This window comes from Amphichorda felina (genome assembly GCF_050947745.1).
Source record: "Amphichorda felina strain 45539 chromosome Unknown scaffold_4, whole genome shotgun sequence".
Taxonomy (NCBI): domain Eukaryota; kingdom Fungi; phylum Ascomycota; class Sordariomycetes; order Hypocreales; family Bionectriaceae; genus Amphichorda; species Amphichorda felina.
The window spans coordinates 1156680-1177985 of NW_028145046.1; the positions used below are offsets into that span (position 1 = coordinate 1156680).

The 21306-nt window shown below is 54.2% G+C and overlaps 4 protein-coding genes across 4 annotated transcripts; 1 reads left to right on the plus strand and 3 right to left on the minus strand.

Moving 5' to 3' along the window:
- Positions 1-3895: 3895 nt before the first annotated feature.
- On the minus strand, positions 3896-5432 carry ACO1O0_004135 (cytochrome P450; the record flags this gene model as incomplete). The annotated part of the gene is made up of 5 exons (XM_083193577.1): positions 3896-4066; positions 4352-4467; positions 4542-4879; positions 4947-5079; positions 5231-5432. The coding sequence occupies 5 exons, from the start codon at positions 5430-5432 to the stop codon at positions 3896-3898; spliced, it is 960 nt and encodes a 319-aa protein (XP_083050525.1).
- Positions 5433-6711: 1279 nt separating this feature from the next.
- Positions 6712-7671, plus strand: RBK1 (Ribokinase-like protein; the record flags this gene model as incomplete). Its single annotated transcript, XM_083193578.1, has 1 exon — positions 6712-7671. The coding sequence occupies one exon, from the start codon at positions 6712-6714 to the stop codon at positions 7669-7671; it is 960 nt and encodes a 319-aa protein (XP_083050526.1).
- A 2564-nt stretch (positions 7672-10235) lies between these two features.
- Positions 10236-11405, minus strand: ACO1O0_004137 (ubiquitin-conjugating enzyme/RWD-like protein; the record flags this gene model as incomplete). The annotated part of the gene is made up of 3 exons (XM_083193579.1): positions 10236-10316; positions 10376-11136; positions 11399-11405. 3 exons carry the CDS (start codon positions 11403-11405, stop codon positions 10236-10238), a joined length of 849 nt encoding a protein of 282 aa, XP_083050527.1.
- Positions 11406-12025: 620 nt separating this feature from the next.
- ACO1O0_004138 (coiled-coil domain-containing protein 124) lies at positions 12026-12759 on the minus strand (the record flags this gene model as incomplete). Its single annotated transcript, XM_083193580.1, has 2 exons — positions 12026-12539; positions 12605-12759. The coding sequence occupies 2 exons, from the start codon at positions 12757-12759 to the stop codon at positions 12026-12028; spliced, it is 669 nt and encodes a 222-aa protein (XP_083050528.1).
- Between the last annotated feature and the right edge of the window lie 8547 nt (positions 12760-21306).

Sequence of the window (21306 nt, forward strand, 5' to 3'; positions counted from 1 at the left end):
AATTCTCGGGACTTTGGTGAAAATTGGCAACAACATCTGGAGGTTAAGGGCGACCGAGTACATCGAAATCGCCATATTCCCGACAACGCTGAGCGCAAGGATCACCATGACAAACTTGCCGAAACCTAATCCAAGTCAGAATCAGAACAGGAACCAAGGATTCGTCTGGTGCAACAAACCTCCGGCAGGCTTTAGCATTTCTGCTAAGACACCACCTGTTCCCAGGTTTGCGTACGCTGTCTGCCAGGCGGGGACATTGGGAAGGGCACCGCCTATTGCGCTCCCGAGAATCAGAAGCAAGATTGAAGGTGCCCATAGACCAAAGAAGATGTACGAGAACACTTTGAACCTGCCGCGTGTCAGCCCCCAAGGCTTCGACTCAAATCTATATCTCACTTTGGGGTATCCGGGCGGTGATACATGGTGAAATCTGACACCGTCCCGCCAAACGTTATAAAGTAACCGGCCATCAAGCTTCCATATGAAATAATCTGCTTCGCCGTTGCTGGTGGCGCATCAGCTTGGTTTACGAGGTTCTTCCCACCACAACCAACAGCAATGGTCAGGGCGATCAAATTTGGGACCCATTGCCATCTCTGCCAGACATGTATCACTTTGTAACCAAAGAGCGCTGTTACAAAAGCAATGGAACAGGTGACAACGATGCCAACGTTGACGCTCAGAACAGCATCTGGACTCAAAGCGGCGATTGTTTGACCGCTGACAATGGACCCGATCAGACTGAACCCTGTCACTGTGGCCGCGTTGAAAAGAATCGGGATGGTGACGAAGTAAAGTCTTTGCAGTCTTTGTCAACTTTGGGTATTAAAAAAGGGGTTCCAAAAACGGAAAACTCACCCAAATGAGTAGCGAGCCTGGACCATCTGCCGCATTCCCGTTTGGTATCCACCAAGACCCATGAAAGCGGGTGGGATGCAAGAAACGAATGCGAAGAATATTATAACCAAAGAGGAATCGCGCAGACCGAGGCCAAAGCTAGTGGTTCCCAGCGCTCCTGTGGCAAGCCTCAACGGGCGTTAGCGAGAGGTACGGAGCACGCCGTCCATCACTAGGACGGGTTTGAGAAGGGCACCAACGGAAGGATACACAAGAGACATGTGAAGAAGACAGTAAAAAGCTTGTTAGAGTCGCTCTCTGTTCTCAACTCTCGCGGAACAGGTTTAATTCCGTTGGCTTCGACACCGGCGTCGCGAAGCCACCTATACCACTTCGAGTTTGTTCCTTCATTCGCGTCGTACACCTCGCCGTCGCTTACAAACAAGCCTGCCAGGAATCGATGACGCCTTCTGGGGCCTACCTGATTCTCCACGTCACGACTCTGGGGAAGTTCGCTCCTTTCGAAAAGTTGAGGCTCGGCCACCATTTTAACTTGGGTAGAAACTCGTTTTGGTGGATGAGCTGCAAGTTGTCTCTTCCCAGACCCTCTCTTCTGGATGGGAGAAACGCCGAATATTATTCCACATGTCACATTGTCTTTGACAGCTGCGCTGGAGGCTTTTAAGGTGATTTCAATCTACATTTTTGCCATGATTGGCGACGGGGAGTGGCTGCCGTCTTGGCCTCGCTTAGTGCAGCCATCACAAATGCCACCACATGTCGCCACATCACGGGGAGTGCATCTTCGAGGGAAGAAGGAACTCAAAGAAGAAAAAGAGATCAGTGCAGAATCTGGCAGAAGTCCCCAGCCTCTTTGGGCAATCTCTGCCTAAGCCAGCGCCGACATATGCAACATAAACCGAGATTGGAGACCATCTGCAAGTTTTGTCACACGCTGACCGAGATAGCCCTTCCACAGTATGCGACCAGCAAACATTTCCGCGGCAGGATTACTTTAGGCTCGACCCCCAAAACCGCCTCACCTCTGTGATCTCTCGCTCGCTTCCCAACCAACCTTGTCTCATATGTGGCGACACGACATGAATGCGAGGCCACAAGGCCATGTGGCTCTCAACACCCATTCACAGCAACAGGAGGCAGCCTTTAGCTCCGAATCTGACCACATCATGTTGGCAAATTTGGTCACTTTGGAGGTGGAGTTGCCCAGGATGGACCAACCCCTCAGGGGCCTTGCCGTATGACAACCACCAAACCCCTGTCTGTGCTCAAGTCTCGATGGAGGGGGGTTGTCTCTCGAAGGCCTCACCTTCCACTGAGCGACTCTACTACCCGTATTAGATTTTAGCAGCTCGTGTTTGTCTCCCACAAACTGTGTGGGGGGCACGGAAAGCTGTAGCAAGCGCAACAGCTAACCTTTTGGCCCACATGTCCCACGAGCTTGTCGCGCACAAACGAGCCACGAGCCTTGCCTGAGCTCGCCCTCATTGAGTCGACTTGCCGCGGGTTTTGTGTTGGTCTTGAGTCTTATCTCTTTCAGTATTTTGCTTGGAAAAATCCTTTGGGTATTTGGGCTTCCTCGGAGCTTTCGGCGCTGAACAGCCCTGGAGTTGGTCGATGCCACTGCAGCCAAGTTTTGGGGCCCCCTGGCAAGGTCTGGCTTGGTAGCCTAGGAAGCCGGTGTGACGCGCTATAATATCCCTTTGGTCACCGGCTGCGGACTTCGCAAGGACTCGAGGCAAACCAAAATATCTACTGGACGGACTTCAGACGAAGGGTGGGAGGGTGTGCCGCTGCACCCTTGAACAACCCTTCTTCGTGTGGCACGGGAAACAGTGATGACAAACATAGACTTGGCCTAGCGGAAACCGTGCAAACTGTTCGGGCTCTGTTCGGGCCACAAGCATTCTTCCAGTTAAAGCCAATGGAGGAACAATTTGGCACCCAACAGGCTCCGAATAATATTATGTTGTCTCCGAGTACATACTACCACGAAGATCCCGGGGGACTCGATTCATGCCGATATGTCGATACAAAAAATCCAGGGATAACAACGGCAGTCTAAAATTCTCCCCCTTCACCATGCCCCTATCATTTGCTACATGTAATTTTGGCTACAAACTATTAGAAAGCAAATCCGCCGACTTTTGCGATCTTGCGTGGATACTGCATTGAAAATGACGAGGATAGCTTGGGAACTATTAGCCCGAGATCATGGCTTTCAGTGTTCTAGGCCGAGGCGTGAGGAGGCGACCCGAAGATGGAGAAAGCAGCTGAATAAAGGGGGGAGAACTGACCAAGTTCCACCGTTGGAGAGCTCCACCTTGGGCTCAACAAAGTTTCCTCTATCGTCGGTGGCTTTCTGGAAGCTCAGGGTTGCGAGCACGGTTGCCACCATCACCCACACGCTATTATCAGCGAGAAAGCGACCAACGCAAATTCTAAATGCCCAAGGGGTGTGAGTGTTTCTGAGTCGGGAGCGTCTGGTGAACAGGGTAAAGTACCTTCTACCAAACCCAAAGTGTCCAAAGGGTAGTGGCTCGCCGAAGCCGCCGTCTTCAACGGATTCGTACCGCTCAGGGCAAAAGTTGTCTGGGTCACGGTATACTCGCGGATCTCGACCCATGGCCCTTACATTGGCATAAACAACGGTACTTTTAGTGTGTTAGATCAGTGGCTACACCAACAACCTCGGGGACGCCGTACCCTGATACTATGTGAGAAAGAGGCAACAACCAACTCTGTAAGCCAGAAGCATGAAGCTCATACCACGGGGGATGGTCATTCCGTTATACGTATCGGATTTGATAGTCTTATGGGGGATACCTATTTTATCACATTCAAGGTTAGGAGATGGGAGTGGGGGATGATTTGCGGTAGATGCTCAGCTTACCTAGCGGTGCGAGAGGCGACCATCTGCAACATCATGAGCGCCTAATTCACAAAACAACAACCACCAAGAAAAAAAAGAAGGGGAAAGAGAAAAAAATGGTTCTGGAATAGAAGTTTATTCCAATAGACGAATGGGGGTGAGCTATTGTTACCTGTATAGTTCCTGGAGAATGAAGTCGAGGTATCGCAGCTTCTGGCGATCCGAGAAGTCCGGGAGCCTATCTCGACCCACGACGGAGTCGAGGAGATGCTGCGCCTTGGCCTGGACTTCTGGATACTTCACCATGGCGAGGACAAAGAGCACCAAAGTTGCCGACGTCTAATGGCGGGGGAAACGCATCAGTGACATTCGCCGCCGGGGGTGCCCTGTCGGGGACAACATACCGTGTCAGCACCGGCGATAAATACGGCACCGGTAGCACCTTTGATATCATCAAGTGACCAAGTCTGATCAGGGCCTTCACTGAAGCCTTTGTTTTCTCTGTACTTTTTTAGTAGGGAGTGAGCAAGGGAGTCGTTGTTGCGGTTGTTAGCCTAAACATGTACACAGTACTTGGTGTTTAGCCCCTGAGCCGAACCGTTAAGGGATGGGGAAATGACCCACCACCTCGTTCTCAGCAACGGAGAAGGGAACGTTATGGAGCTTCTGAATAGCCCATCTCCACTCGCGAGCAAAGCGGAGAGGCCAGTCACGGACAAGCCAGTCAGGCATATACCGCGCTACCACGTGTCCACGTCAGATGAGAAATACGGAAAACATGGAGATGGGGGGCCAAAACATGAGCCCGGCATACCTATGGGGACAGCGTCGACGATGCTGGTTCCAGGGGCCCCGCCGTTTCCAGTGGCGTACAAAGCATCGTTTGCAATTTGCACGTAAGGATCAGAGTCATCAGTGACATCCAACCCGTAACTCACCTTAAGCACAATAGCAACGGCAAACCTCCGCAGTGACGTGTCCCACGTCTCTGGGTGTTGGATAATGGCGGCAACACTCCTGCGAGCCTCCTGGGACTGGAATTCCTGCCACTGGCGGGCGTTGGTGTTGCTTAGTGTCGTCTGCAGGGTCTTACGGTGCATCTGCCAGAGCTTTCCGTAAGGCATGAAAGTCAGAGTACGGCCCCATCCCATGCTGGAATGTGTCAGACGGCATTCAACATCTCTCCTGGGCATTTGGGCCTAGATAGAAAGACACTCACACCTCAAAAAGGGTGAACCGGGGCCGATCACAGTAGTTAGCCCCTCTCTTGTCCATCAGGTCACGAGCCGCCTGACGGCTGTTGAGGACAACCACTGACTGGCCGAGAGTCTTAACGTGGATGATATCGGAGTCTGGACTCTCCCAACCGTGTTAGAAGAAGATTTATGATCCTGGTGGCCCCCCTTGACCCTCTCGATCGATCTGCCCCCCCCCCCCCCCCCCCCCCCCCCCGGGGAGGACCGAGAGCTAGGACTTGGGAGGGCTCAGGAGGACTGTACGCACCGTACTCTTTGGACCACTTGGCGAAAGCCCCAGCCGTGCCCTCCTTAGGGACGACGCGCAGATGCCCGATGAGCGGCTCTCCTGGAGGGCCCGGGGGCAGTGGGAGATGACTCGCAGACCGCCATTGTCTCCTCGTCAGGAAACACAAGATGATCGCGAGGATCAACATTGCCTCCAGGGGCTGTATAGGCAGGAGCTCCATGTTTCCTGTATGGTTTGAAAGGCTTTTTTGCAACGAAACGACGACTCGGGCCGGTCTGAACTTGAGTATAAAGCCATATCGGTAGACTGAAGGGCGTTTCCTCGGGCTAAATACTGGATTTTTTGCTTCAGCCCACTACTTTCCTCGACGCCCAACGCATCTCCTCTTACCACAATACGACTACGGAGTGTTGTTACAGACGAAGAGAGATTGTTCGGCCATGGGGAGACAATCCCACCCGCCCGGACGTTGGGCGTCGTCCATCCACCAGCATCCATCAGCTCCCATGGAAATCGTGAATGACGGAAACGAGGCGCGGGCCGGGTGCAAACTTAGAATGGTAAGAGCTAAGAGGCTCCGTCCCGCAGTGGTGGATACTGGCGTCCCCCAGACGGGTGGACTGCGGGTGGCTTGAGCCGGGAGCAAGCCTTCTTTCAGCTCCCGGTTACGAATTCGAGGATTACTCGAAGCAGTCGAGATATGAGTTGTGACTGATGGCCGGCATGCCGCGCGGCGTGACGGGCAGAGTTTGTCAGGATGTACATTGGAGTTTGATCATCATGGTGGATCATCATGGCCGCGTGGCAGCCGTCTGGCGTGGCAGCCGTCTGGGAGGCATGGAAAATCTCACTTTTTGCCAACTTGAAGGGGCACTTTGGGCAAGCAACGCGCATATAACATATGCGCGGTCGAACGGGGCTTGAGGCTAGCCAGACCCGTTTTGAGAGCTCCTTTGTCGGACCGGAGAAAAAGAAAAGAAGAAAAACGAAGCCTATGTGAGAAGAAGCACTGCGATGGAGACGAGGGAAAAGCGTGCAGCATCGAAACTGCAATCGGTCGAGAAGCAACGACCTGCAGACAGTGCGGATTGCGTAGAGTGTACCAAGTATCGCCAGGCCAATGACTCTATATGACTCTATATGAGGGGCAGAGGAGGGGTGAAGGGCAGGAGCCAGGAATGGCAAGGAATGGCAGGAGGGGTGGAGGGGTAAGTTGGCAGTGGAAAGGGGCGCCCGGCTGAAAACCTTGGAACCTGGAAGGAGCAGACTTACCAACAACGTCACCACCTACCTGGGTACTCACACGCGCCTTTACGACTTTCACCTCACACCACTTCACCCATCTCACCAACGCCCACTGCCAACCGACAACCGCCAACCACCCGCATCCCGCAAGCCTCACATCGCACATCTCGCACCTTGCAGCCTGCAGCCTGCATCTCGCCTCCTTGCAAAGCAGCCCGTAATCAGGCCACTTCGTTACCCATCCGTTACTCACAATGGCTCCGCGCCCGCGCATCACGGTCCTTGGATCGCTCAACATGGACCTCGTGTCCTACGTCCCCCACCACCCCCTGCCAGGCGAGACTCTGACGGCCAGCCATTTCAACACATCCCCCGGCGGAAAGGGCGCCAACCAGGCCGTCGCCTGTGCCAAACTCTCGCGCACCTCCCAGCTTACTGAACCCCTGGCCGACATCGCCATGGTCGGCGCCGTTGGCCAGGATCCTTACGGTCCCGCCCTCAAGGATAGCCTGGCCTCCTACGGTGTCGACGTCTCGGGTGTATCCGCCCCGGAGGGGCTCAAGACGGGCGTCGCCATCATCATAGTCGACGAGCCGTCGGGCCAGAACCGCATCGTCCTGTCACCCGAGGCCAACCACTCCCTGCGCCCGGAACATTTTACCCAGCTGCCCCCACCACGCCCCGATCTCCTCATCATGCAGCTCGAGATCCCCTTTGACACTGTCATGCAGGCCCTGGCCGCCGCCAAGGCCGCCGCCGTCCCCGTCCTACTCAACCCTGCCCCGGCCGTCGAGCTCCCCGCTGATGCCTACGACGGCCTCGCCCATCTTATCGTCAACGAGACTGAGGCCGCTATCCTCTCCGGGAAGCCCGAGTCCGAGCTCGATGATCTTGATGGCCTGCGCCGCACCGGCGACCTCTTCCTCCAGCGCGGCGTCCAGAACGTCATCATCACCTTGGGTGGCAGGGGCGTCTACTATGCCAGCAAGGCCGGCAAGAGTACCCTGCTGCCCGCGCAAAAGACCACCGTCGTGGACACCACGGCTGCCGGTGACACGTTTGTCGGGTCCTACGCTCTCGCGGCCGTGCGCGCCCCTAGCGAGGCTGAGTTTGACATCGAGGCCGCTGTCACGGCCGCCAACATTGCTGCCGCCAAGACTGTAGCGCGAAAAGGGGCACAACCATCCATCCCTTGGAAAGATGAATTAGAGTAGAGTGGAGAGCCAGAGGTCAAGAAGACGAAAAGAGGAAACAAAAAAAAGAAAAATAAGGAAAATCGTCTCAAGTGACTCCATTCTTGCAGCTACTAATCTAAAACCAGCTCGCCCAACTCCATTTCCATGAGGCCCTCTTCCCCTTGGATGATACGGTTGCAGATTTCCTGCTTGTTCGGCGACTACTATAGCCTTCTAGAGAAAAGTCGGGTAATTTAGGCATCAAATTCTTGGTCCGTTCCGGCCCTGGCGAGCCTCTATTGGAAAAAGACGGGCCGCTCTGCCCGGAACGTGATCCATCCGCCCGCCACATGTTGCCTGATGGAGATCCACGGCTGCTATCAGTGCCATATGTAGTCCGGTAGACCCCCGCTCCATCTGGAGAGATGTTCCCGTGAGGCAAGATCCGATGTCGTAGCACTCCCGTAGACTCCTTTTGTCTCAGGGATGGCTTTATAATGGCCAAGTTTTGCAGACTGGTGCGTCTCGTTGGAACAACGGGGTGAGTGTGGTCCCGAGGAGTCGGTAGCTGGCGAGGAGCGCCGTTCACTTCTGGTGACAGGCCTGGGCTATCCCTAGTGGGCTTCCTGGGCGTGTATTTTTGGGTGAGTATCTGATACATCGCTTCACTAGCCTTATCTGCGCCCCAGTGCCTCTCGATGAGCGTGGACAATGAGTTGGGAGCTGGCGCCGGCTGAAACGACCACGGAGATGATGTATCGTAACGCTTTAGAATTGCCGTGGCAGTTGTCTCCATCCTGCTCGTCATGCCGGACAATCCGGCAACTGCATCCGCTGGAGAATATTTAGGGAAAGCAGAATGGGCATAAGAGACACGGACTTGCATGTAGGGAACCTGGGAGGTCCCCAACTGGACTTCCAAATCTTCCATCAATTCATCCGACTTCTGTCGTACATGAGTCCTTGATCTTAGCGAGTCAGTCTGGCCCGAATCGAGATAAATCTGAGCTAGCAGAAGAATGCTTGAACCAGCCCATAATTTACTGCTGACTATAAGCCTCGCAACATAGTACGGAGTACTTCAGAGACCAACTCACTTCGGAAAAGCGTGGTCTCGTAAGACTTGTATGACCGTAACCCCTGTTGTTGGCAATATGTCAACTGTAATATCATATAAGCATCCATGCTCAACGAAAACGTCTTATGAACTCGTCAGCCAATGTAATTCAGGTGGAGGATATAACAAACCTTGGGGGCGGTTGATGAATGACCCAGTGGCAATCCCAGACACATCTCCATAAGGTCTTTCAAGGATCTCCGCGAGCCTTCCGGACACCTCGATAGCTGCCCAAACACCCCGCTGCTCGGAATCAAGAGCGGTAAATTCAGCTGTAACCGTTATATCCGGGCAGAGCACACATGATTTCCCAGCGATCTGGCGGCCACTATATTGTGCTGACGTGGATGATGACCCGGTCTCGGGCCAGTATGCACTTGGCGCTGCTAGTAGATTGTTTGAAGCAGTGAATAATTCCCGACTTGGAGGCCTGCCTTGACCACTCATAGAGCGGTTACGGCAGGTTTGTGTTCCTAAGCCTTCCCGTCCGTGGACAAATGATCGACCCTGACGAGTCTTCTTGACGTTTAGAGTTTGTGCTCCGGCTACCCCCTGATTCCACGGCGAGACATCCCCCAAGCCGTGTCTTCGTGACTGACTCGATGGTGAAGGTTCGGGTATCGAGTCGAATGCATCGAAGTCAACTTGCGGTCGTGGGCCTATCAAGCGCCCCCCCGCACCTCTTCTCTTCATGGCTGTCAAATGTTCGTCCGCTCCGGCGTCTGGTCCGCTTCTTTCTGTCTGAGAGTTGCTCATTCCGTCATCAGTAGCAGGGTCTGCGCTCTCTTGCCTCTTAACGATACGCAAGGGACTAGGCGCACCGGGGCTGGGCCGTCGCTGAAGCTTCATGCGAGATGATTTGCGCCAGGAGGGTACCATGGTGTTGAAGTTGTCGGGGCTGGCCACCCTAGAGTCGTTAAATTCTGTGTACTCCCACTCGTCGACTTGAAGAGTTGCCAACCCTGGTAAGGCTATCTGGTTGTGATTCTGAACCAGGAGTTCTGTGATCGGAGGAGTTTGTTGTTGTCGTCGATCCTCTCCCGAGCCTGATCTCTAGTATGAGCACTCTTCGGTTCCAAAATGAATTTGCCGGTAGACGCATTTGCAGAGCATACACTGCTATGGCTGATACGATACCAATGGCAAGAACTGAAAATGGACATGGAAGTCTAGCTGGCTCCAGAGACTGGATTCTCCGTTGACAATGTTAACACGGTCCATGCTTTCGAGGTAAAAGAAGAAATACGGTAGGTGTACACAAACATTGTCACGATGCTTGGAGGATATTGGGAAGTGGCAATGAATAAAAGAGACTTTATGGGGTATCAAGGCTGTTCTTGCTGATTAAACATAAAATCAGGGTTAATCAAGGTAGGCGCGACCCAAAAATGGACCGACATAGGCTTCCAACAGCGAAGCTTTTTCCACCTCCAAAGAATGGCTTATAGGAGCGCTGGGGTCAGTTGGCTGGCTGGAAGACCGAGAGCTACGTTGCTGACCCCAGAGAACGGCGAATGTTCTCCTTGACAGAGTCGATCTCGCTCTCGTCCAAGGGCAGGAACTGAATCTGTGACTTGGTTAGCAGTCGGGTTTACTTATATATATATAATGCACGGTGCAGCTTACTAGCTCATCCGGATGGGTCGTTGACCCCCCATAGAGAACAGATTCCGATAGGCTCGAAGCAATACCCTTCTTCACTCTGTCCTCCCAGACGCCATCCCAGTTCCACTCCCCAGGTTGGCGGACGGACGACTGAGGGGATGCACTCTTCTCGGAAATCCCAACAGCATCCACGGCCTTATCCCTATCGTCCTGTTCTTGTGACTGACCTTTGGCTGGGGCCAGCTTATCGTCTTGGAGTTTACCTAGCTTTCGTCGCCGAGTCCTCCAAGCATGCCATGCGCCGGGATTGCCGGCCGCGTCAAGGGGAACCGAATCGAGGACATCATCGCTGTCGAATGCGCCCCTTATATAGTTAAGAACGTCGTACGCTGATATGTGTATACTTCCGATCTTGGCATACGAAGCCATTACTGCAGTCCCTGACTCCGGCGTGATCACCCTCGCCTGCCCTGTCAGTTTTGGAGTCGCGGCGGCCTTGCCTTGCTGACCACTAGTCTGCCGGCTTCCTTGCGCAGCCCTCTTCCCGCGCCCGAACCATTCTGGGAACCCGTGTCGAAGGCTGAACCCGCCCGGCGGCAATCTCTCATCGTCAGTCGCGCTAACGGTCCCGTTATCTTGGATGTCGGTTGTGTACATGTACGTCGTCAGAGGTGTGATGAGCGGATGAAATATATCAGTGGAGAATGTGACCATCGGTGGCAGGTTGGGATAAGAATCGGGAAAGCGAATATGGAATCGCAGGACAGCCGGCGCATACGGGCCTAGAGCTGGGTTAGTGACCACGTCGCATCACAGCCAGGAGGTCGCATCTTCTCACCATCGCGCACGAAAAGAACCGCCGACCATAAGGTCTGATCACCGGGGGTGAGACTGACAAAGACGCCTTCCGGACATAATTGCTTCAGTCCTGCGCTGGATCCGCGCATGTTAGTTCACTGTCATCCAGCCACGTCCACGTGTGACGATAGAAAGAGAATGCCCACAATTCGGAGAGTAAATTCTGCCTGCGCACAGACGGCAAACTTCCCATGGAGAAGGGAGCCATTCTGTGGGACCCCGTAAGAGCCTCTGCGCGGACATGAAAGTTGGCTGCGATCTGTAGAAGCTGAACAACAACAACAAGACGTCGAAGTTGCGATGACCGTTGGGGGAGTCGTTGGGCGGTGAGCAAAGGCGGTCTGCATTTCTGCCGGTGGAAATAATGGTGAGACCTTAGCGGGGTGATGAGGCTATGGCGGGGTATCAGGTACCGATGGGAATTTGCTATTGAGATGGATGCCTAACGTTGAGGAGGGCAATGACGGGGGGGAGGTAGTCGAGGACTTAGTCCAAGTTTTACGTCTTATTCTTCCAATTCAAGGCTTAACACTAATCCGAACCATTTAGTACATTATAGCTACTATGGGGCACTAAGAGCTTCAACTAAATAGTAGGATCCAACGGGTTCGCGAGATGATGCCAATGGAAGGTAGACACCTACAGATACCAATACGAAGTCCTAATAGCGATGCTCACCATTTTACCATCCCGAGTCTATCTACCATCTTCCAGTTTGAGCGTGTCTCGAATTCCAAGGCGCCATCCGCGTCCATCTCCATAATTCGTATCCGTCGTTATGTGGACAGTCGAAGGCGGCAAAGCCTCTTTGGCTCACCTGCCCAGGCGCTGTTCAATCTTGGTCTTCTCCTGGTCCTTAATCTGGGCAATATCCGCCCTAGACGCGTTGTACGCCGCAGTCACCTGGTTGAAGGGGTTGTCGGGGGACTTGTCAAACTCCTTCTTGATGCGGTTCTTGCGCTGGTCCAGCCGCAGGCCCGTCCCGCTCCCGTCAACCTTCATCTCTGCGAGACGTCGCTCTTCGTACTTGGCGTAGGCCGCTGGGTATCGCCTCTCCGGGTGCTTGTCGACCTTGGAATCTTCAGAGCCTCCGGCGAGAGACAGGGCGTCGAGGGCGTTGTCGATGCCCGAGGCATTGAGGGCCGTCTTATTGCCAGAGCCGTCACCGTCGAGCTGGGACAGGTCGAGACCGCGCGACTTCTTGATCGGGGCCTTGGACTTCTTGGGCTCTGCACGCCCGCCCGTGTTCTCCTCGTCTTCCTTCAGCAGGGCATCCTTCTCGGCCTTCTTCCTTGCAGCCTCCGCCTTCTTGGCTGCCTCAGCTTCCCTGCAGGTTAACGCGTCAGCAAGGTCCCAGAGCCCTCTAGAGGTGCTGCGGAGCTTCGGGCTCACTTTTTGGAATTGTTCTTAGATCCCTTCTGCCACTGGTCGGACTCGGCGGCCTCTCGCTTCGCGTCCTCGGCGGCAGCCTTCTGTGCTGCCTGCTCGGCCTTGCGAGCGTTGCCGGCGACCTTCTTGCTGTTGTCGGTTCCCTTCTTGCCTGCCATGACTAGCCAGCGTGGAACTGTGCCTTAGCTTGCGGTGAGGAATGAGGATAGCTGCAGATCGAGTCGGGCGTTCGATCGAGGTGGGGGTGCGTGAAGGTGTGTCGAACAAGGTATGCACGAGCTTGGCTAGATCGGTCCGTGATGCGTCGTTTCGGTGTCATTGAAACCCACCGACGTTGTTCACGTTTGCCGTCAACAGTGGGGTGCAGGTGGCTGACCCCAGCGCCTCGTTGTGGCTTGTGATTTGTCAGCTGGGCCTGTCCCTGTTCCCAACGTCGGGCCGGGTTCAGAACTTCAGCGTCCTTTGCGGCTTTGCCCTCTCGCAAGGACCACGAGGATGTGCTCCCCGCCTTGGCCCATGGCCCCATCGTGCGTCGATGACTCGAAAAGCCTAGCTTCTGGTTTCCGAGTTCTGATAGACTTGACATGCGATTGTCTCAGATCCATGGCAGCCCTTCGACCATGGATACTGTACAGTACTCGTACTAATTAGGTAGTACATACATGCTCGTACATCAGTAGTAAGATGGTCCCCTGCCGATACACCGCTACTAATTCCCTACGCGGCGAATCCAATGGCAGCCGACGACTGCTGGATGTTATACTAAGACGGCTTCTAGATGTTAACCCTGTGCGCCTCGACGTCCATCGTCTGGACGGGCGCTTTGTTGTCCACGCAGGCAATAATTTGCTCTGTATCGCACGCTAAATGATCACCTACGTCGCTAGGCTCAAGTATTACCTGCTAATAATGTAGCTGCCTGTCGAAGTACTAATCCATGGTGCAACCCCCCCTGGCGTTTGTCCTTATCCGGGGACCTGGGCGGCGTACTGCGCACAAGGTTGGAGGGGGGTTCGGGAGCCCTCAAGTTCTGGGCATCAACGCGCGGAACAAGAGAAAGTTTTCCTGAGGGCAAATACGACGCAGAATATCAATGTTTAAACCTTTTCGTATATACTAGCGTGAAGTGGCATGCCAGCGATTAGGGACCGCATGGGCCAACACGGACCATGCAGGGAGCAGGGACTGGGGTCAGGCTCGGCCGGCCGATGCCACCTCCATCTCGTACATTCGTACGGAGTACTACTACATAGTACTACTAATAGTAATATATGTACTGGCAATAGTGGTACATGTACGAAGTACATGTCCGTAGTACAACGATCGAGGGAACCCTTCAAGGATTCAAGCATCAGATTTGACGATCACTCCTAGAACCGTCATAACCCGCTTTGTCCTCTGAACCCACTGCCATACATGACAGGTACTATGGGGCTCGAGCACTCTAGGCTTCGTAGCCTGCGGTAATACTGGACTCATTGGCTTTGTACTGTGAAGATGAGAATACTCTGCAAACTCCAACTCCCCTTATAAGAGACGGTGCTGTGCCGCCGGGGAAAGATGGGTCGTGGCTGGGTACTCCATAGTCCATTATTAGACCATCTCGCTTCTAGGGGACCAGACCTGACGCTTGAGTCGTGCGGGACGTCCATGCCAATATGTACTCTCCAATCCTGCAGACAGCGCAAGTTTGCGTCTTGTACTACAACACCAAAAAGGCGCTAGACCTGGGTCCCAAGATTCCCTGGCACTTTTAGCGAGCTGTATCCTTGCGGAGTACCAGTAATAGGCACATCCCCAGCTCGTCGGCACTGTTGGAGGTCACTCACCGAAGTATGTGCTTGTTCGGGAACGCGGCTTTGCATATTAGTCTGTACCTACCGCCTCCGTGGACTTGCTGGTCAACTTCAAGTTGGTACGCAGTGCAAAGTATATGTACTTGTACTGCGCCCCGGCCCGCTCCCCGCTGTTGGCCGCCAACGCTACGGCCCGCTCAAGAACCGGTGGGTGTGCACGGTCAAAGCCCCCCTTGTACTTTGACCCATCTGTTGCATAACCCATCCGTACATGTACAACGAGATGGAAGGCGAGTAGATATTGCATTGGGCCCTCTGTCCTCCGCTGTTAGTGAATCCACCAGCATCAAATGACTTCCCTTCCAGCCCATACACGTCATCTTAGCCGCCGCTTGGTAGCTGTTGCCTCGGTGTTGTTGAAAAGAGACACATCGCCAGGAGCATTTTTACCGATCCCAGCGAGGGGTCTTGGGCATCCTCGAGGTAGTCTTCTGGGTTCGAAACAAAAGTAAGCGATCTTCTGTATCCGATTCGAAATAAGCGGGGTCAATCTGCAGGCATTTCCAATTTCGCCAATGCATCGCCATGACCTGTATACATCTCAACTGGACTTGATGGCGTGTGTGCCACCCCTGCTCCAACCTGCATCCATGAGTCCACAGGGCTGATGCTCGAAGGGTGTTACCGTTGGTTCGTGGCCCATTGACAGCAGGACAAGGCTCAAGCGCCCGAATCTTGGAGGGCGAATATCCGAGGGCTGCCCCGTGGTATTATGTCACTTACACAGCAGCTGCGCAAGTGCTCCAATAGCAGGGAAAGGGTAGGTGTCACGCAACCACACCACGACTTGGCTAGGCAGGAGCCTATGAGTCAGACCCGGGGAGGAAGTTGGGGACAGGACTGTCGGATTCCACATTGAATCATGGCGTCCATTTTGCCATGGTTGTGCCCCCTTCTTGGCCCACCTAGGTGAAGATAAACCATTCACGGATAATCTGACCCAATGCATAACCGCAGCTGTTAGTTCAATGGCTTGCCTGCGTCAGTCCTGTGCCAGCACTGAATGGAATATGTCGCCTTGAAGGACCTCATCAAGCAGAGTTCCCCTCCCCGGCCCAGCACGGTCGACCTTGCTTGCTCGAGATGCAAGTGGTACGTGGCTTCCCCTGATCTGCCAAGTTCAAAAAGTGTCTGCCTTTGGGCTTCCCATGTCTTGGCCTCCTAGAAGTTGGCCCGAGGTCTGGGCGGTAGCTACCAAGGTCAGGTCTTGAGCCATGTGACAAGCTCGAAACCACAGGCAAGATGCGCGATTGTCTTCCGATGCTTTCCAGAAGATTGCCTCTGAGCGTTTTTGCAAGAGCGAGTTTGTTCCTGCTGTGTCCCGTGAATGTGCTCAGCAACCACCTAGTCCCATCCAGCAAGACCAACTCGGCATCCTGTATAAGCCAAGCCAACATACCCAAAGCAACTATGTAATACAGCAGCTCATCCATAAATGGCAGATGAACCTCCTGAGCGCGACCACTGACAACAAGGGAAAGATGAGTAAGTCAACACCAACAGCAACCACTTGGGCCGCAAGGTCAATATCGTGACCAGGCCTCAAATGTGATAAGTCATCGAGATCCGCCCCCAATTTATCCAAAAGCGTTCAACAGGCTGCCTCGACTCAGCTGAACAAGGGCAGATTGAGCTAGTCCCTCTGTGCTCGTACTCGTACGGATATAGCTGCTGTCATGGTCTCTGAGAACTTCAACCTATGAACTTGCTGGGGGGCTAAACGAGTGACGGGCAGATAGCCACCATCGAGCCCGCATGGCGACCGCTATCTGCCCCAGCTTATATGCATACTATCATTCCACCCGCATGCAGCAAGATCTTGACGGTGTGTTGAAACCCGAACTTATTCGCGATTGGCGGATGGGCTTGATGCCATTATACAGTAAGCACCCCGTTCGGTCAGTCGCCGGTGAGAGCTGTGGTGACCGATGGAGTCGCGACTAACAGACGAAGTATTAGACGCGCGCGCCCATGTATCCAAACAAACTCCCTGTCGTCTCCGTGGACTCGGCTACACGGGCGAGAAGTTGCATCTGCGGAAGGTTTAGAATAAAGGCTGCTAATATTCTTATGCCCCTGGCTTATTGGTGTCTGAGAGCTAAGCCACAGGCGGTGAATTCTGGTGTGGCCCAATAGACCAGCATCAGATGCGCTATTCGGGGAAAGCAAGTAAAAGCAAGTACCACCAAGGTCGACTAGTACTGGCGATGCCTGGCGCTCCAGCTTAGACAAAACTTGGTAGAATTGAGGCACACCCCTAGAAGGCTTCTTGTTAATACACGAAAGAATCATGATCGGAGGTTACGCAGGAACCACGCTTCTCGACTACATGCAATCATCAATACATGCGAGAGAGTTGGCTGTAGCCGTGACGCGAGGTGGTGAACAGAAGAGGATGGACAAAGCCAAGTCCTGGGTGCTGGAACCCCGAGACGGCTCTTGTCCAGAGGACGACCAGGAGAGCACCTTCCTGTCTGCGTCGCTGTGCTGTTGCTCTCTAGAACTTCATTTCTCAACTGGGGAAGGAACAGCTTGGTGGGTAGGCCAGGCTCTTAGTTGCCGGAATTACCCCGAAGATTTTGCGATTTTGGGGGCTTTTCCGCTGTCTTATTCGCGCGGGCCACCTCAGTTTCTTCCCCGTGATGAGCACTAGGATGGAAGGAGCTGCACACTTGGATGTTACACAAGACTGGCTGGGCTGGAGTCTCGGCTGGGTGGGTGCCCTTCAGGCTTCACCGTCAGTTTCAGATTGCCAGCAACAACAGCCGAGACAGACGTTAGTTCGTTACGGATACACGCCCCAGCAGGCCCTCAGCGTCACGGCAAAGTTGCTCATCATCAACAAGAGGGCATCTGGAAGACCGATCGTTATGGGCCAAAGAGTTTGACAACCAACGGCCCTGCATATCTTGGCGCCCCTCTCATCCAACCCAACTCCGGGGATTGGTCTTTTACACCACTCTTGTTGGTTGCTGCTCCAACAGCTTCACCAGCGATTAGACCGACAACAAATGGATGCGGCTGTCAGATGATCATTGTCTCATTATGCCGTCCGTCGGGAGGGCTCCAGGCTCCTCGATGTAGGATTTTTCAGAAACGAAAACGATTCTGACTTTCTCTGCCGAGTAACACTCGTTCGAATATGTAGATTGGCTCTAGGCAAGGCCGGCGAGCGACCGCAATCTACTTACTACGTACGTAGTAGGAATGCAACATAGTTGATGGACCTCCTTCATCTCAGCCATTGGGCGCCCCTACGGCGATGAGTGCCGAGTGTCGACACCCAAAGAGCGGCATAATACCTACTAGGGGTCGAAAACCACCCCGAATTCTCACAAACGGCATTGTTGACATATCAGTATCGCATGATTCTCCTACTTTTGGAAACCTGGAGCCCTGAACCCTGAAGCCCGAAGCCCTGCGCTCGAGGCTAGGTACAAGAATGGCGGTCGTGCAGCTGCGCTTGGACAGGACCCAGCACACCGGGGCAGATTGGGGGCGGGCAAAACGGCCGTGCCACGTTGGCAATGGCCCTGGAGCCAGTTTGGGTTGACAGGCGCATCAAATGATCAGATCCATCCGATCCGTTGGGACGGCACCCCGACGCATGTACCCCGGGGGTGTGCCTCGCAAGCCTGCCCGCGCATCACGCTCGGACAGCCGGTGCCCCGCCCTACTTTTCTTTTTTTGTCGTCGTCAGGCGATGGATTGCCACCCGGAGGCGAACCATCGTGGGCTCCCCGACCAGTCGGCTGCTCCCCATCCGATGGAGAGCCCTGAGACGTTGGCTGGTTGGTTGCCTGCCCAGGTCGTCATTCCCGGCCTTCAAATTACACAATGTGGTTCAGACTCCCGATGGCGCGGAAAAGTTTTCGGCACCCTGCCATCTGGCGTCACAGTCGTCGTTCTGTAGTCAATCAAGGGAAATTGCCAGTCAATCAAAAGCGAGATCCGCACACGGGTCTCCGGCTCACCGGTGCATCGGGTGCGCCGGGAGCGTCCCCCGGCGCCAGCCACGACTCATCACCCACGCATGAAAATTGAAACCCCTCTCGCAGTCTCACTTCATCTCCAGACCTGTCCAGGGGTCGACCCGCAAGGGCGGCCAAACACCGTAGTTGGGCAATGACGACATCAGGTACATACACGGCAACCACAGCTCGGACGATAGTAATCGAACACTGGTGCTTTCGAGTCCTCGAGTATCGACATGTATCCCACGTCCTCCACATGGCCATTATCCAAAAGGTACATAGTACGTACGAATACACTGTCCCTTTTGGGGGCGATCTGCAAGACTTGGCGGCGGCACAACTGTTGGGCTCTAACTGCGAAACAATAAGTAAGGAGGCGGTGAGATGAGGGATCCATGAGCACCAAGGCTAGCTTTGCCTTTGGTCCACCCAGACTCGTGTTCGTGAGAACCCTCTTGCTTCTCATCGTCTGTGATGGTGGAAAAGTGAATCGGAAAGATGGAGATTGGACCCTTCACGAGAATTGCTGTATATGCGGGAATGTACAATGTAATGATGTGCTGCAGGATGACTTGCATTGCATTGACTGATTGGGACGTCGCCAGGATCCGCCCAACGTGGCCGATGCTCTCGACTTCTTCTGCAGCTTCAGCTTCTGCAAGATGGTGAGACCGAGTCTCCATCGGGAGTCTGGACTGGCAGCATGGAGTTGTCGTCGACGAGTACGAGTAATACCAGCACCGACCCCGGGGACCCATGGTCCGACTCCGCGCCACCCCCGAGTCCTGGAGGGATCTTAGCAACTCTCGAGGTCCCTGGCATACGTATTCGGACCAATGCTTTAGAACGGTGGCCCATGACTCTTCAAGTCCAGGGCTCCAGGCCCCCACCTGGCCCCTGGGGTTCTCAGAGATGTACTAATATGGAGTACGGAGTACGACGTACATACGACGTACAAAAGAATGATGCGTCCACACCCCCGACCCCGTCTTACTATTACTAGGTACTCGTCGGAAGCCCAAGGAGAGGGTCAAAAATCGCTTCAAGCGCCAGATTCCCATCACCGCCATTTGTTCGGAGTAATTGGGGCTAATTTCACCTGTTTTTCTCATCATTATGCATATGTGTGTCACATAGGCGAAGCTTGGCGGTGACCGATCCTCTTACTGTACTGGTCTTGGGCCACGCACACGCATCAACAATAGCTCACAATCATCTGTTCTTGATACTATCCGTACCATCCTCGGACTCCGCGGTGACGGGGAGGCTTGCTGGTAATGAATTACCTATTAATTTTCTATTTGCATTGCACATTTTGTCACATCCATCGACGATATTTAAATATAGTATCTATTTGGGAGTATTCCCTAGTACGAGTATATTGCTGCTTCCGACCCTTATACTACGAGTACTAATTGGGCCCAAGGCGTCTCGGCATTTGTTCCAGAAAAGCAACCGAAGAATCACCCCGCGCGGAAGCTGGTATGACCGAGATCCAACCGCGAACACCAACCAGGTGATTGATAACGGCGTCTTGGCTTCTATTTCGTGGTCCAACCATAAATGCTATGGACATGGGGGCCCATTAAAGCAGCTCTCTGCAACGTCACTCCATGTATCTAGTTCGTAGCGACTCCACCGTTCTTCCCGGACGGATGCAGAGTCCCATCGATATCTCTCAGGAGAAGCTGCGCTGGCTGTGTCTCAGTTTCGTATGATGGCCCAACAGACGGCGGCCAGGCTGTCGGGCTTAATCCAAGCCGATCATTGTGATGAATGTGCCACACCGGGCCAAGGCGTTCTAGGCGTTCATCACCGTGCACAACACCAGCTGGGCGGCAGGCATGTAAGAACCTCATACCAAGCACAGATGATATTTGTGCGAATAGGTAGGAAGGTCAGTACACATGATGGGCTTGGCCCCAATCGGATAGCGGCGGGTAAACGGATGGCGTCGATGCAGTGAGACCTTGCGCGTCACTCGCGCCCAAGCACGGCTATGAGGCTGGGCGTTTGCAGTCCGGCGGATACGGCCTGTTGTTGTTGGTGTAGTCAGAGATGGATTGAATGGTGCAAGTGTCCGACTCTCCCCGCCGAGGGAAACTCGGGCAGAAACAGCGCTTCTTGGCCGCCCTATCGGATGCCGCAGGGCCCGTGATGGGCGACGTCACCGTGCACTGACGGCGGTCGGGAGTTGTAACTTGACGCCAATGGCAGTCGCAAGAGCTGCACGGTCAAACGGGGCATTGTTGAAGATGGCATCTGCGTTTTACACACAGAGTTGCTGTTACTCTCCGTACATGCTAGAGCCGGTGCCCTGCGTCGCGAGGCATTGCTGGTTCTCGAAACGAAATTGCTCCTCACCGCCTCTGTGCTATTTGCGTAGCAGGTATTCGTGTTCGAGGCTCGCGGGTAGTTACCAGTGGACCAGAGGGGGGGGGGGGGATTTGAGGCGAACCAGTCGCGGCTCGAGGACCAAGACGAGGCTGTCCAAAAGCCGTGAAGGCCGTGCAATCGTTTCTTTTCAGGCTGGTCACGCGGCAGAGATGTGCACCCATGAGCGGACCTGGGACCCATGCCCATCATCATGCATGCCGCCGTTCCAGAGAGTCCCCGTAGGCGCGCCAGCCCAGGTCAGCCGCGAAACGTGGTTGCCCACAAGCACCAAACAAGCCACCAACAGGGGGCCCAAGGCGCAGGCAACCGCCGTCCCCGTCACAAAATATCCTTCCCCCAAATGTCCCGGGCCTGGGGCGAGTTAAGAGAGAGGGGGAGAAAAAAAAGCGTGTTATAAGGGCGTTTGCGGGCGGTGTATGGTCTGCCTATATGTGATTATGTGATACGCTCCTCCCTGCGCCCGAAACCGACCCAGCAT